The 12,818-nt window shown below is 40.2% G+C and overlaps 1 protein-coding gene across 3 annotated transcripts in view; it reads left to right on the top strand.

Moving 5' to 3' along the window:
* The window catches only part of kcnip2 (Kv channel interacting protein 2), a 238,699-nt gene that overhangs the window by 218,296 nt on the left and 7,585 nt on the right, over positions 1-12,818 (top strand). For all 3 annotated transcript variants that reach the window (XM_031906014.1, XM_031906013.1, XM_002936767.5), the window contains 4 exons: positions 5,135-5,259; positions 7,879-7,948; positions 11,649-11,719; positions 12,165-12,272. In XM_031906014.1, the coding sequence (XP_031761874.1) occupies positions 5,135-5,259; positions 7,879-7,948; positions 11,649-11,719; positions 12,165-12,272 (374 nt within the window). The remainder of the gene's footprint in view (positions 1-5,134; positions 5,260-7,878; positions 7,949-11,648; positions 11,720-12,164; positions 12,273-12,818) is intronic.

Genomic DNA, 12,818 nt, shown 5'->3' with positions numbered 1-12,818 from the left:
CTTACCCAGGAGCTAGCAAAGAAGCTGAATGTTGCTACAATATCTTTAATAACCATGCCTAACACTACATGTTTGGGGCCAGCATGCCCAGTGGGCAATGGCAACCACTACAACCCTCTCATTTCCTACTCTGTAGGAATGCGTTCTTACTAGCTGCTATAAGTAGAATTCTGTCTATGACTGATCATATACAAAGTTTGCCCGTGTAATACAAGCTTCAAAGGCAACACCGGTAAGGTATCAATATTGTAAGTGTTCTGTGTGGTTAAATATCACAAGCTCTAAATTATTATTATCTCTAAATTATCTCATTTTTGTAAACGATCAGAAATATCATGTGAGAGAAGAAGGCAAACCTCTTAACCAGGCTAATGTGTCCAGTTCTATTATAATAAATAAATTGCTCTATATATTGCTATGATTCCGTGCTGGTCTGTCTGGTTATCTGACTGTCCAAATAAAGCCCCATGTTTGATGAATCAGTCAGAGAAAATAACACAGAGACAGATACCATTTATCTTGCATTGTACAGGGTTCTGTTCGGTTTGATAAACGAGCAATGTCAAACCTGAGACGTTTTGGTTAAAAATAGCACATGCCTCCAGGTTAGGAATTTTGATTGCAATTGATAGTTTCACATTTAGATCACCCTTTTGTCACTACAAGGGCCAAAAAGGTCCTTCACAATGCAATAAAAAGACTTCTAAAAATAGGAGGTATTATCATGCTAAACAGATAGGCCTGCCTCTCAGAGTTATGCTAATTGCTCCTTTATATCCACGTGGCTAAAAATGCATCCAGAACTACCCTTTTAATAGTACTGATACAGGGTTTATCAATTCTTCTGCAGAAGCCAAGCTGCAATAAGTTTGAGGGGATTCATAGGTTCTACCTAGCTCTGCAACTGATTGGGTGCCTCCAGGCAAGAAGTGAAACATGCGCCTATGTTATATATTTTGTACACCGGGGGAACCTATTTGTAATAAATGAGCATACAATAAAGAAAAAAACTACCCTTTTGTAAAAGAAAACGTACAACTGAATGATATCTTAAAAAACGTTTGTCAAATGTAATGAAATTCTAGTGTACTTGCCTATTGGCGGTGTGATCTGACTATTTCAGCATGTAAATTTGACTTCATGGGAATTGGACTTCTCGTTAGGTTTTCTGTTTCAAAGGTCTAGGGTTTGAAAACAAAGAAAGTCCTGGCTTTATTAGTGCTATCTGTGTCAAGGCCAAAGAAGGTAATGGTGTAAAGAATCAATCCTCAGAGCTGTTTTGATATCCAATTAAGTTTATACCTCTTATGCCATTACAGAAATGTTCCACATACTGCCATATATTGTTAGCGGGAGGCATGCTATAGGCTATTGAGGCAGAATTTTATGTGTGGCTTTTTAGGTATGTGGACTTCAACACTTTTTATGTATCTAAAGTATTATACATGAGGTTGTTGGGAAACCTACACCAGGTTACAAGCTTGTTTGATGTAATATAAAAGCTTTATTAACTTTAGAGAAGTGGAAGCACTGGTACCTAAATGGAGAAATATTGCATTGCTTAGGGTGATATTTACTTCTGTATTTTGTCACAGTTGTACCCAGGACTGGGAATTGCGGTAGGAAACAGGGGTGTATGCCTAGGGTGCTACAGGGTGGGGGTTTATCAGGCTAGTGACTGTTAGACAGAGGTGAGCGATCGAGGAAGAGTCCAGTGGGGGAGGAGGAGAACAAGTGAGGAAACAACTACTGGGGGGCAGTGTTGAGCAACCAAGTGACTTGTGAAGTGTTAAGCAAGTGGTTCTGGTGGTATTGGGGACTTGTGGTTGAGCCGATCTGATGGAGCACTGGGCCTTGCGTGCCAATACAGCCTAGTCTGTCAATGATTGTGCCATTGTTGGCCCATGCTACACAGGGACTGTGCAAAGTGCTTAGTGGCACAAAGGATCCCACAGAAACTTCTTTCAAATGGAATGATATATAGACTTTGTGAGAAAGTGTGCTCCATCTGCTGTGTTGCATCTGCAGCACTAATGCTGGGCTATAAACACAAAGAGAAAGAGGACTACCTTGAGGAGCAGAAGAATATGTTGTTCTTTGTTATAATAACTATTATAAGATGCTTCCATCATATCAGGTCATTTATTTTTTCAACTGCTTCTATAATTTCTATAATATAGGATAGAGACTTGGATTTCGGCCAGAACAATAGCATTAGCCCATTCTGAACAGGAAGTGCCCTATATTTAATTACAGTGGCATTTGCTTCTAGTTCACAGAGCTGCACATGCATGTCTACAAATGGGTTTACATGAAACCAGAATACGCGGAGGTTCCATTTAGCGAGAGATTAATTCCTTTGTGCTGCTATTGAGAAGAGGTAGTGATCTGGGTCACGGCGGTCACATTACAGTCTAACTTGTTTATAGCATTCCACAGTAATGTTCAAAGGGTTGATGTTGCATTCATTGTCCTTCTATTTAACCAGCTTCTAGATACTTCTTTTAAAGGAACAGTAACACCAAAAAATTAAAGAGCTTTAAATTAATAAAAATATAATGCACTGTTGCTCTGCACTGGTAAAACTGGTGTATTTGCTACAGTAACACTACTATAATTTATATAATAAGCTGCTGTGTAGCCACGGGGGCAGCCATTCAAGCTGGAAAAAAGGAGAAAAGGCACAGGTTACATAGCAGATAACAGATAAGATCTGCAGAATACAATAGTGTTGTATCTGTTATCTGCTATGTGCCTGTGCCTTTTCTCCTTTGAATGGCTGCCTCCATGGCTACATAGCAGCTTATTTATATAAATTATAGTAGACTTTCTGAAGTAAACACACAACTTTTACCAGTGCAGGGCAGCAGCACATTATATTTTAGTTACTTTTATACACTTTCTTTTTTTGGTGTTACTGTTCCTTTAAAATGTATGAATAAGTGTTTAAGATTCTAACTAAACACACCGAGTTATATAACAATAAGAGAGCAAAATCTGCCTAGGCTCAGTAACTCATAGCAACCAATGAGGCATTTGGATTCAATGTTTCAATTACACTTGACAAGTGAAAGATGACTGCTAAGTTACTAAGAGTTGCTGGATGTTAATACTTAGCCACTTACAAAAGGGACAGAACGGCTTAAAAATAAATACCCTTTATATAAATACACATTTTGACTATAACACATAAGGGGTAATTTAAGAAGACTGGGGGACGAAGTGCAAGAGCACCAAGGGGCACAAGAGTGACCCTCAGGAAGCCATAAGGAAGGCAGTAAGGACCATTGCAGCTCACATCCATTGGTGCTCATTAACTTGTGCGTCTCAGTGACCTCTATGTTAGGGGGCAGGAGGGTGGATGACTATGTATCTCCCCCCCTCCTGAATATAGTGCTGCCAAATGCAGGCAGGCACAGGTTCCTGAGCACCAGGAGGGGGCACTTAGATTTGAGTGCCACCTGTTGGTATCAGCCATGCTACCATAATGCAAAAGTTATAAAATGTTAAATGACTATCAGAAAGAATCATTACTGTCCAGAATCTGAAATAAGCAATACATGATTACATATTGTTGATTGACGCTAAAACCAGATTTTGTTTACTAGGGGTGTTTTTCATTACCAGGTGTGCTATTTAGACTTTTTAGGGTTTATTTACAACTGGGTGCAAGATGTAAAGAGTAAAGAAAAAGGATCATTCATGTTTTCAGCATTTTGCTCCACAAGAATTTTTGCCCAGCACCCACAGGTGCAACCCTTTGAGGTGCCATGATGGCAGAGCGTCAGGGGAATCACTTAGTTAAGATGGCTGTGTCCCTTGAAATACCATTCAGGATGAGCGAGATGCAAGGCATCTGTACTTAACTTCTGTCCAGGTCAAGATGCAACAGCACCAGCCATGGGCAGGGGTTCAAGTATTAAGCAGATGGGCTCTAACGGATGCACCAGTGCTTTTGCTCTTCCCATAGTATATAGACCCCTTTGTCTGCAATTCAGGGTTTTGGTAACTTCTTTTCAATAGGTAAGCTAATGACAGAAAGGTCTATTTGCTATTATACCTTTCTACACTTTATCTTATACAGAGTAAAACTTAAGGTTATGCCAGTATGTGTTTATAAAGCTTAAATGACCCCCGCTGTAAATAATATTAGGTAAGAACAGAAGCTCTGTCCTGCCCAACCTCATTCTATATATCCTTCATTCTACCACCAGATGGTCCAGCCTAGGCAACTGTCACCTAAAATCCCTGAAATTGGCATTCCTGCAAAGGCTCCATCATTGAAACTGACCCAGCCCCCTTCTTCATTTTCATCACTGCCCTCTAGATAAACTATAATAATTGGAGTAGATGGCCAAAATCTGACCTGAATACGTCTATGGCAAGTGAATGTAGCTAAGCAAGATCTAACTGATCTACAAAGCCGATCATGCCTCAAGCAAAACAAATACACTTTTTTGGTATATGAATAAACTTGCTGCTTATTTCTATATTTTTTATACATTTATTATTATAGTCAAGTGGTCTGTTTGGCTCAGTTAATGTCTCTATTTGCCTGTCACTAGTTAAATCTATCATAGGCCTCTGCAGCCAGCAGTGTATATACAAGATAAAATACTGATCTCATTCCTATTTCAAAACTCTTAGCCATTAAGCATAGCAATTATGTTGTATCTTTTCAGACAGGAAGTGAGTACGGTAATGTTATAGTAATGTTTTTAAAACTTGAACAGACTAACAGTTGAAAACCCAGACCTCAGAGACTCGGCTTGTGTTTGGCTTTCTGTGGTGCTGCTATGAAAATAAAGGAGTGGAAGGCCAATGGTGGTGTAGTGAGCAGTGGTGATGGACTCTGTTCTTACCTAAATGCCTACCATGGCCTTTTAGCCAATGCACCTTTATATTTTTGTTGCGTCCAATCATAACAAAGTGCATAAACTATTTATGGGACTGCTAAACATAATATATATATATATATATATATATATATATATATATATATAGTATTCAAGGCATTGCCTGTATTTAAGGATATGGAATTATTCTATGTTGAAAATGGATTTAGTCTTATTTGTATGAAAACTAGTAACTGTTATATTTTGATAATGTTTTGCCTTAAATCCCTCCCTTTCAGACAGTGTAGAAGATGATTTTGAGCTGTCTACCGTTTGTCACCGTCCTGAAGGATTGGAACAGCTACAAGAACAAACCAAATTCACCAAAAAAGAACTTCAGGTTCTATATCGAGGCTTTAAAAATGTGAGTATGAGATTAAAACAAGCTGGATCTCTTTATAATATTATAAATATTGCCTTAGCCATTGGGGTGAAGTGAATGTATGGCAACAGGGCTGGTTTCACACTGAAAGGAAAGAGTATTGTCTTTAAAAAGCCAGATATTAAAAGTATGATTAGATAACATCTTTCATCTAGAAATAAAATATTTTTGGCAGTAGCAGTTTTATAAAGATTTACACAAAGATTTATCAGCATGCAGGGACAGGATTTACATTTTATTTCACTTTTGCCAGTACAGGTATGGGATCCGTTATCCGGAAACCCGTTATCCAGACTCCATTTTAATCAAATAATTCAGATTTTTAAAATTGATTTCCTTTTTCTCTGTAATAATAAAACAGTGCCTTGTACTTGATCCCAACTAAGATATAATTAATCCTTATTGGGGGCAGTACAGCCCTATTGGGTTTATTTAATGTTTAGTTAATGTATAGCCTGCTTGGAAATAGGGTATATAAGAATCAGTATCATATATGTAAGACAGAGCCCCCATTCTGGGTTTGACTGGTGCAGGCCTCCTTCTACTCAGCATGGTCGTTGCACATGTGAAGGTGCTAACATGCACGGTGCCCTATAAAGGGGAAGGATAGCTAAAATGGTAATACCTGGAGGGTAAGTGATTTCAGATCAGAGGGCTCTGTCTAAAGGTGGCCATACACGCACCGATATTATCGTACGAAACCTCGTTTCGTACGATAATCGGTGCGTGTATGGTATGTCAGCGAGCCGACCGATGTCGCAGGAAGCTGCTGAAATCGGTCGGCTCGTCGATCGGCCAGGTTAGAAAATTTTGATCGGGCGCCATAGAAGGCGCCTGACCAAAATTCTCCCTTCAGAGCTGAATCGGCAGAAGGAGGTAGAAATCCTATTGTTTCTACCTCCTTACCTGCCGATTCAGCCCTGAATGGTGTGTGGCGGATCTGACGATGTTTCGTGCGACCGATGGTCGTACGAAACATCGTCGGATCGCCACGTGTATGGCCAGCTTTATGTGGCCTAAATGGCATAAAGCTGTTGGCCATGGGAAGCAGCTGAACAGTCCAAAAAACCCTTTCTCTTTGTCACAGGCTTTCATTGCTCAGAAGAGTGAAACCAGATTGCACATCACATTTAAAGCAAACAAAACTTTAGCAGTCTCAGATACTCTCTGTATGAGTGCATTTTACTTTTATTTTTCCAGAACCATTGATCAGATTCTATTAGGTACGATAAACAGCAAGTGGTAAGGGAACTGTCCCTTCCATTATTTTTCATATTATCCTAACACTGCCAGTATAAAGTGGTGATGCCACAGTGGCCTCCCAAACTGATTTTAAAAGAGTATTGAGAACCTAATACTTAGATATGAACAGTGAATTTAGAAAATGTATGTCCGAACCAACATGGCCATACCCTCCATGTATTTCTGAATGCTATATTGACGCATGGTCTATCATTGGTTTTTAAGGATATTACAGTTCTGGGGGGCCTTGGGTAAGTTTCAATCAATACAAGCCTTAATTACATATACAGAGGATAATCTGGTCTCCAGTTTATTAGAAGCCAACATGTGAAATTCTGCCAATTATTCTTAATATAAACTCAGAAGAAAAGATCACCTTGAACAGCTGGTGATTTATCAAGCCGAAACGGAGCTGGAATATCATTTTTGTGCCAGGGGTATACATTCGTGTTGCAATTAACTGCTGAACCTGTTGCCATTTCATAGGTTCATGCTAAAAAAGACAAGGACTATGAATAATTAGATAGTCATCAGGCTAGTTATCAGTTTATGCTTGTTAGAAACTGCAAAAATATAGACTACATAGGGAGTTATGTAATAAAAGTCACTAAGTTTGCCCAGGAGCAGTAACCCCTATCAACCAATCAGCAGGTAGAATTTACTGATCACCTGTTTAAAAGCAAACATTTTACTGGTTGCTGTGGGTTACTGCTACAAACCTAGTGCCTTTTTATCACATATGGGGTAAGAATTTCCAACCTGCTGACCCCACATTGCAAAGCCAATATCCTAACAGCTAAAGATCTTAATTAGGATGTAGGGTGGACGTTGGGTTGTCTACCTTTTTGTCTTCTCTGATATTTTAGTTTCTTCCATGGAAGCACATAACAGTCAAAATCAAGCTGATGACCCTCCCTCCCCAGCCAGAAATGTCCAGCCCTACACCCAGCTCTTGGATACATCTATTTTCAGGAGTTTGGGACATTTCTGGCAGGGTATCTTGGGTTCCCGAAATCCATCCTACTTGAAGTTCTGTGGCTACATAGACCACTTGCCTAAACTTTCACAAAAGTGTGGTGTGTGCAGTTCATCAGGACATGCTAAAGTGGTGCACTGGTGCTAATTGCAAGTTGCAGTGTGTATGGGCACAGGTATCTCTGTGAATCATGTTTAAATGCACGCAATTTTGCACTATTCTATCTAAAAATGAATTCCTGATTGGTTCCTATGTTACCTGCACTGGTATAGACTTGCACCTATGTTAGTAATTAAGCCTAATGATCTGTTACAGTGCCATAAGATATCAACTGTCAAGCATTTTAACATTAAATATCAATATATTCTTCTTTTTATTAACAGGAATGTCCAAGCGGAATTGTTAACGAAGAGAATTTCAAACAGATTTACTCACAGTTTTTCCCACAAGGGGGTGAGATTTAATTTTTTTCAGAAATGTATTTAAAATAATTTTAGTCTGTAACAGGTATAAACAGCTTCTTTTGCAGTATTTTACCTGCACACCCATTCTTCCTTCCCCATAACCTACTGATGAAAAGCAAGTCTTAAGGTCCCCATACACGGGCCGATTGTAGCTGCTGATATCGGTCCCTTGGAACGATTCGGCAGTTAATCAGCCCCGTGTAGGGGCAGGAACGAGGGGCGTGGCCGACCGATATCTGGCCTGAAATTGGCCAGATATCGATCGGCCAGGTTAGAAAATCCAGTCGGATCTGGGACCGCATCGGCTCGTTGATGCGGTCCCCGAACCAACTGCCCCATTGCCGCGTGCAGAATTTGATCGTTTGGCCCCAGGGCCAAATGATCGAATTCACCTGCATGCCTCCCCGATATTGCCACCCGCCAAGCGAGCGGATCTGCCTGTGTATGGCCAGCTTTAGGCATCATTCCACTCCTGCTAACTCTGATTTTTAAATTTTGTCTCTGCTAGTGCAGGGAGCACAATTGCACTCTCTGCACTAGTGATGCAGCCCCCATTGTCCGTCTGTGACGTTCAGAAAAGTAAGCACTGGTTGCAATGAGGGACGGCATCTGAAAGGCCACCTCGGGGTGGCAAGGACCCCAGAAGCCCCCCTGCTTGTGGGTGATTATCACAGGAAATTACTGTACAATAGCAGTCTAGAGCAAGGAAGAGTCTTATTTTATTTATGTTCCTTAATCCTTTCTTTCACTTCTTGTTTTGTCTGACCAACATATGCTTTACCACAAAGGCTTAAATAATTAAATAAATTGCATTCATAGTTTCACAAGTAGCATAAACTCTTTGACAAAATGACAAAACCTTTGGCGACTCAGTGGGCTTCTTAAATCTGCTGAACACAACATATTTCCAAGTGTCCTGCCTCTAGCGTAACTGAACAAGGGAAGGTCACTAAACAATTTGTCCAATGTCTTATCTTGTAGTACTATGGGTCAATATCATTTAATGATATTTTCCACTTTCCTGCTCTAGGTGCTATATTTTGATACAAACAGTATTCTGTTCTAGCTCCTCTTTCTTTTACAGGCTTTGTCTTTTCTCTTGTCTTACTGGTTTAACAACCTGTGTAATAAAATTGTAATCATACCCCTCCCTTATCATTAAACTTGGTTATCAAGTTGATAGCTGCTTTCTGATATGGTTGCTGTAGAGCAAACCCTTTTTGCCCTCCTTTGGAATTGCTCTCAAGATATGGGGTCAGTGAAAGCTATCTGGTGATAGGATGTTATTGCGGTCAGTAGGTTTACGGTATAATTCTGTACTGATACCATCTTTAAAAGATGAATATAGCACTGCCAATTCAAGGCACAGCTTATATATGTGGACGACCAAAGGTCTCTTTGTTTCTAAATGAAAGACATGTGCCAATTCATATGACATGGAAGGCAGGGTGCAAAATCTAAAATCCTGACTGTGTTTTGCACTTTGTACCCTGTCTCTGGTGTAAATGACCCTAAGGGCTCTGGTACATAGGGAGATTAGTCGCCCGCGGCAAAACTCCCTGCTCGCGAGCGACTAATCTCCTTGAGTTGCCTTCCCCCTGCGATTTGCGCGAAATCGCGCTGCCGCGTCTGCCATCCCGCCGGCGACTTACATGTTCGCCAGTGGGATGGCAGGGGGAAGGCAACTCGGGGAGATTAGTCGCCCGCGAGCAGGGAGTTTTGCCGCGGGCGACTAATCTCCCCGTGTACCAGAGCCCTAAAGGTCACCATACATGGGCTGATTCTAGCTGCTTATATCAGTCCCTTAGACCGATTTGGCAGCTAATCGGCCCGTGTATGGGCACTCCCGACGGACTGCCCGACTGATATCTGGCCTGAAATCGGCAAGTTAAAAAATCTAGTTGGAACCGACTTTGCCTATACCCGTCGTTATAATTCGATCGTTTGGCCCCAGGGCCAAATTAGCCTGGATTCTCCCAATATCGCCCACCCATAGGTGATGTTGCCAAGCGAGCGGATCTGAAGGTGGGCAAATCCCCAGCACTATCTAGTTGCTAGCCCTACAAATGGTAGCTCAGCCACCCCCAAAGAGACAATTCTGAAAGTAATTTCCACTGAGCAATTTTCAGTACTTTGTGTTCCATCTGTTTTATGTGACACTGCAGATAGATGCCAAAAGGTAACTCATTTCAAAATTACACAAAGTATCCATATTATCTATCTTAAGGGTTATTAAATTAGATTTCAGACAGCCCCCTAAAATAGATTTTGCCAATCCCAGATGCTATAAATGCCACATTCAGAATATACAGAAGGTGCTGTGCTTCATGTTTAATGACAGTGATTTGTATTCAGAGAGACTGTTCCAGTCTGGTTTGTGGGGTCAGGTTCATCCCCTGTAACCCCGTGTGTAGCATGGTTTTGCTTTTACACCCATTAACTGTAGCTTGAAAGATATAATGATATTTGGTGCCTATTACACATATAATGAATAATCAAATTACCTGCAAGCAGGCTGGTGATAAAAGGCAATACCCACCCGATTTATGAGCAGGATTTAGCTAATGGATTCAATTACCTATATAATTATTAATCTTATTATGTACAGGCAAACTGGTGATAACAGGGAATTTGTAACCTACTTAGAGGCAGGTTTTCTCTAATGGCTAAAATGACATTTATAATCACTAAACCAAATGCTGACAGTTATACTGACTCATATAAAAACTCCTAGTTTTGTGGTTATGTTTCATACAAAGAATTGTCCTTGTCACAACAGTTTTCCTTGCAGACATAAAGCCAATTGTAGTTAACACTCGATACACAAACACTAAACATTTCATATGCAGTATTCATATTTAACAATATATCTATGTTGATTAAAGATTAGGATCGGTCCTTAATCCCCACTTGTAACATTGTCAAGGGGTGTTTAACACTTCATGGAGCAGAATGACGGCCATATTTTTGAAAATTCTCCTATTGACCAGGACAGGAACTAGGGTTGTGTATAAGAGGCATATGCCTAGGGTGTAACTCTCTAACTCTGGCCCTGTGCTGACTTGCTGTTCATATACCTGTGGGGGGCAGGAAAGGCAGAACGATGAGGAATAAAGGATGAGAGAGAGAGTTGCTGAATGCTACTATGAGAATGAAGGGAACCTAAAGGGGGGAGATATATGGCTGCCAACTTTAGTGGTGCAGTTCAGGAGGGGGCTGGGTTCTTCTCAAACTTTTATTCTCCTTTAAAGAAGAAGGAAAGTTAAAATCACTGTGTGGTGCCAAATCGTAGGCACCCCCTGTGGGTAAGATCATTTGTCTGATACCCCAGGCTGGTGCTTCTATTAACAGAAAATCGCACCAGCCTGGGGTACCTGGAGATGGGCAATCCTCTTCCTTCCTTATCATTTTGCTGCGATCGCAGGGCCCATGCATGCACAGTAGAATCAAAAAGCCAATTTTTAAAGCTTTTCACTGTACTGCACATGTGCAGCCGGTGCTTAAGAAGAACTTTTGGCACCCCCAGTGGTTCCACCTTTCCTTCTCCTTTAAATACCAAAGTGCAGTTGGTCTGAATCACTGAACTATCCCAAAAACTGCATTATAAATAGGGTATGGTAGGGGCATTTCCTGATTCTCCTTTGCTTTCTATCTCAAATGATGTCTGTCTGCTTTGCGTTATGTTCTAGATTCCAGCATGTACGCTCATTTTCTCTTCAACGCATTTGACACTGACCACAGCGGCTCTGTCAGTTTTGAGGTATGTGCCTTTTGTTCCGTGAGTAAAAGAACTGCAACTTTTCTATTTTAAATGTGTGTCAATGCTTGGAGGACAAGTTCTAAAAAGACTGTGCAAATCCCATGTGGGGAGTGAAAGGGCTTTCTAATTAGACTCAGTCGCCAAATGATTCTCGTAACTGTAGAAGAATTCTATTATTGGTATTCCCTAGAAAGCCAGCACTCCATTTACTTGACTCTCTCTCAGAAAAAAATGTGCTCTGGTTGTCATAATGTCTAAAAAAGAAAGGCGTATCTTTTAGAAAAGCTCTTCATTTCGTTTAAGAGAAACGCTCTGTCAGAACCTATTGTTCCTAATACATCAAACATCTGATTATAAAGGAGTTGAATACATTATACTGCTTAATGGATCATATGTTTATTACTTTGTTCTCCTATATATCACTGTTCTGTTTTCTTTCCTACAGGATTTTGTAGCGGGGTTATCGGTGATCTTACGGGGGACTATAGATGACAAGCTCAACTGGGCCTTCAATTTGTATGACTTGAACAAAGATGGCTGCATCACTAAAGAGGTATTGTCCTCAAACAATCAGGGTCTTCAGACCAAGGGCCAGATCCGATTCAGTGAGAAAAAGGTTTATCACATGAAACTTGATGGACAAGATTCAATTTGAGATGCAGTTCAATTCAGGAAAAACTTACCTCAGGGTTTATCACGTGGAAACAATCAAATTGAATCTGAATTCACATGAAAACCTATGAGATAAGTTTTCTCATTGAACAGAATCTGGCCCCATGTCTACAGAGGTTTCTGAAAAACAACAGGAGTTTAAATAAATGCCAAATAATTATAATTTGTAGGGTTGTTTTTGGGTACAGATTCAACTGTAATTGCTTTTTTACTCTTTCTGTCCTTGCATAGTCATCATTGTAGTGGGCATGGCTACAATCAACCTGACCAATAAAACAGAACTCTAGATAGATGTTCTAATAAAGCAACAATATATTTATTTACTATTTTATGTATTATATTTACTATATGTACTAAATGTTTGCTTATATACCTAGCTTGTTTCACTTGCTGCAAGTGTAGGTCTACATTTTAAGCTAGAATTGTA

Source organism: Xenopus tropicalis, chromosome 7 (assembly GCF_000004195.4).
Source record: "Xenopus tropicalis strain Nigerian chromosome 7, UCB_Xtro_10.0, whole genome shotgun sequence".
Lineage (NCBI taxonomy): Eukaryota > Metazoa > Chordata > Amphibia > Anura > Pipidae > Xenopus > Xenopus tropicalis.
Note: the sequence above shows the minus strand (reverse complement) of the source record. Positions and strands in the feature narration are given on the sequence as shown.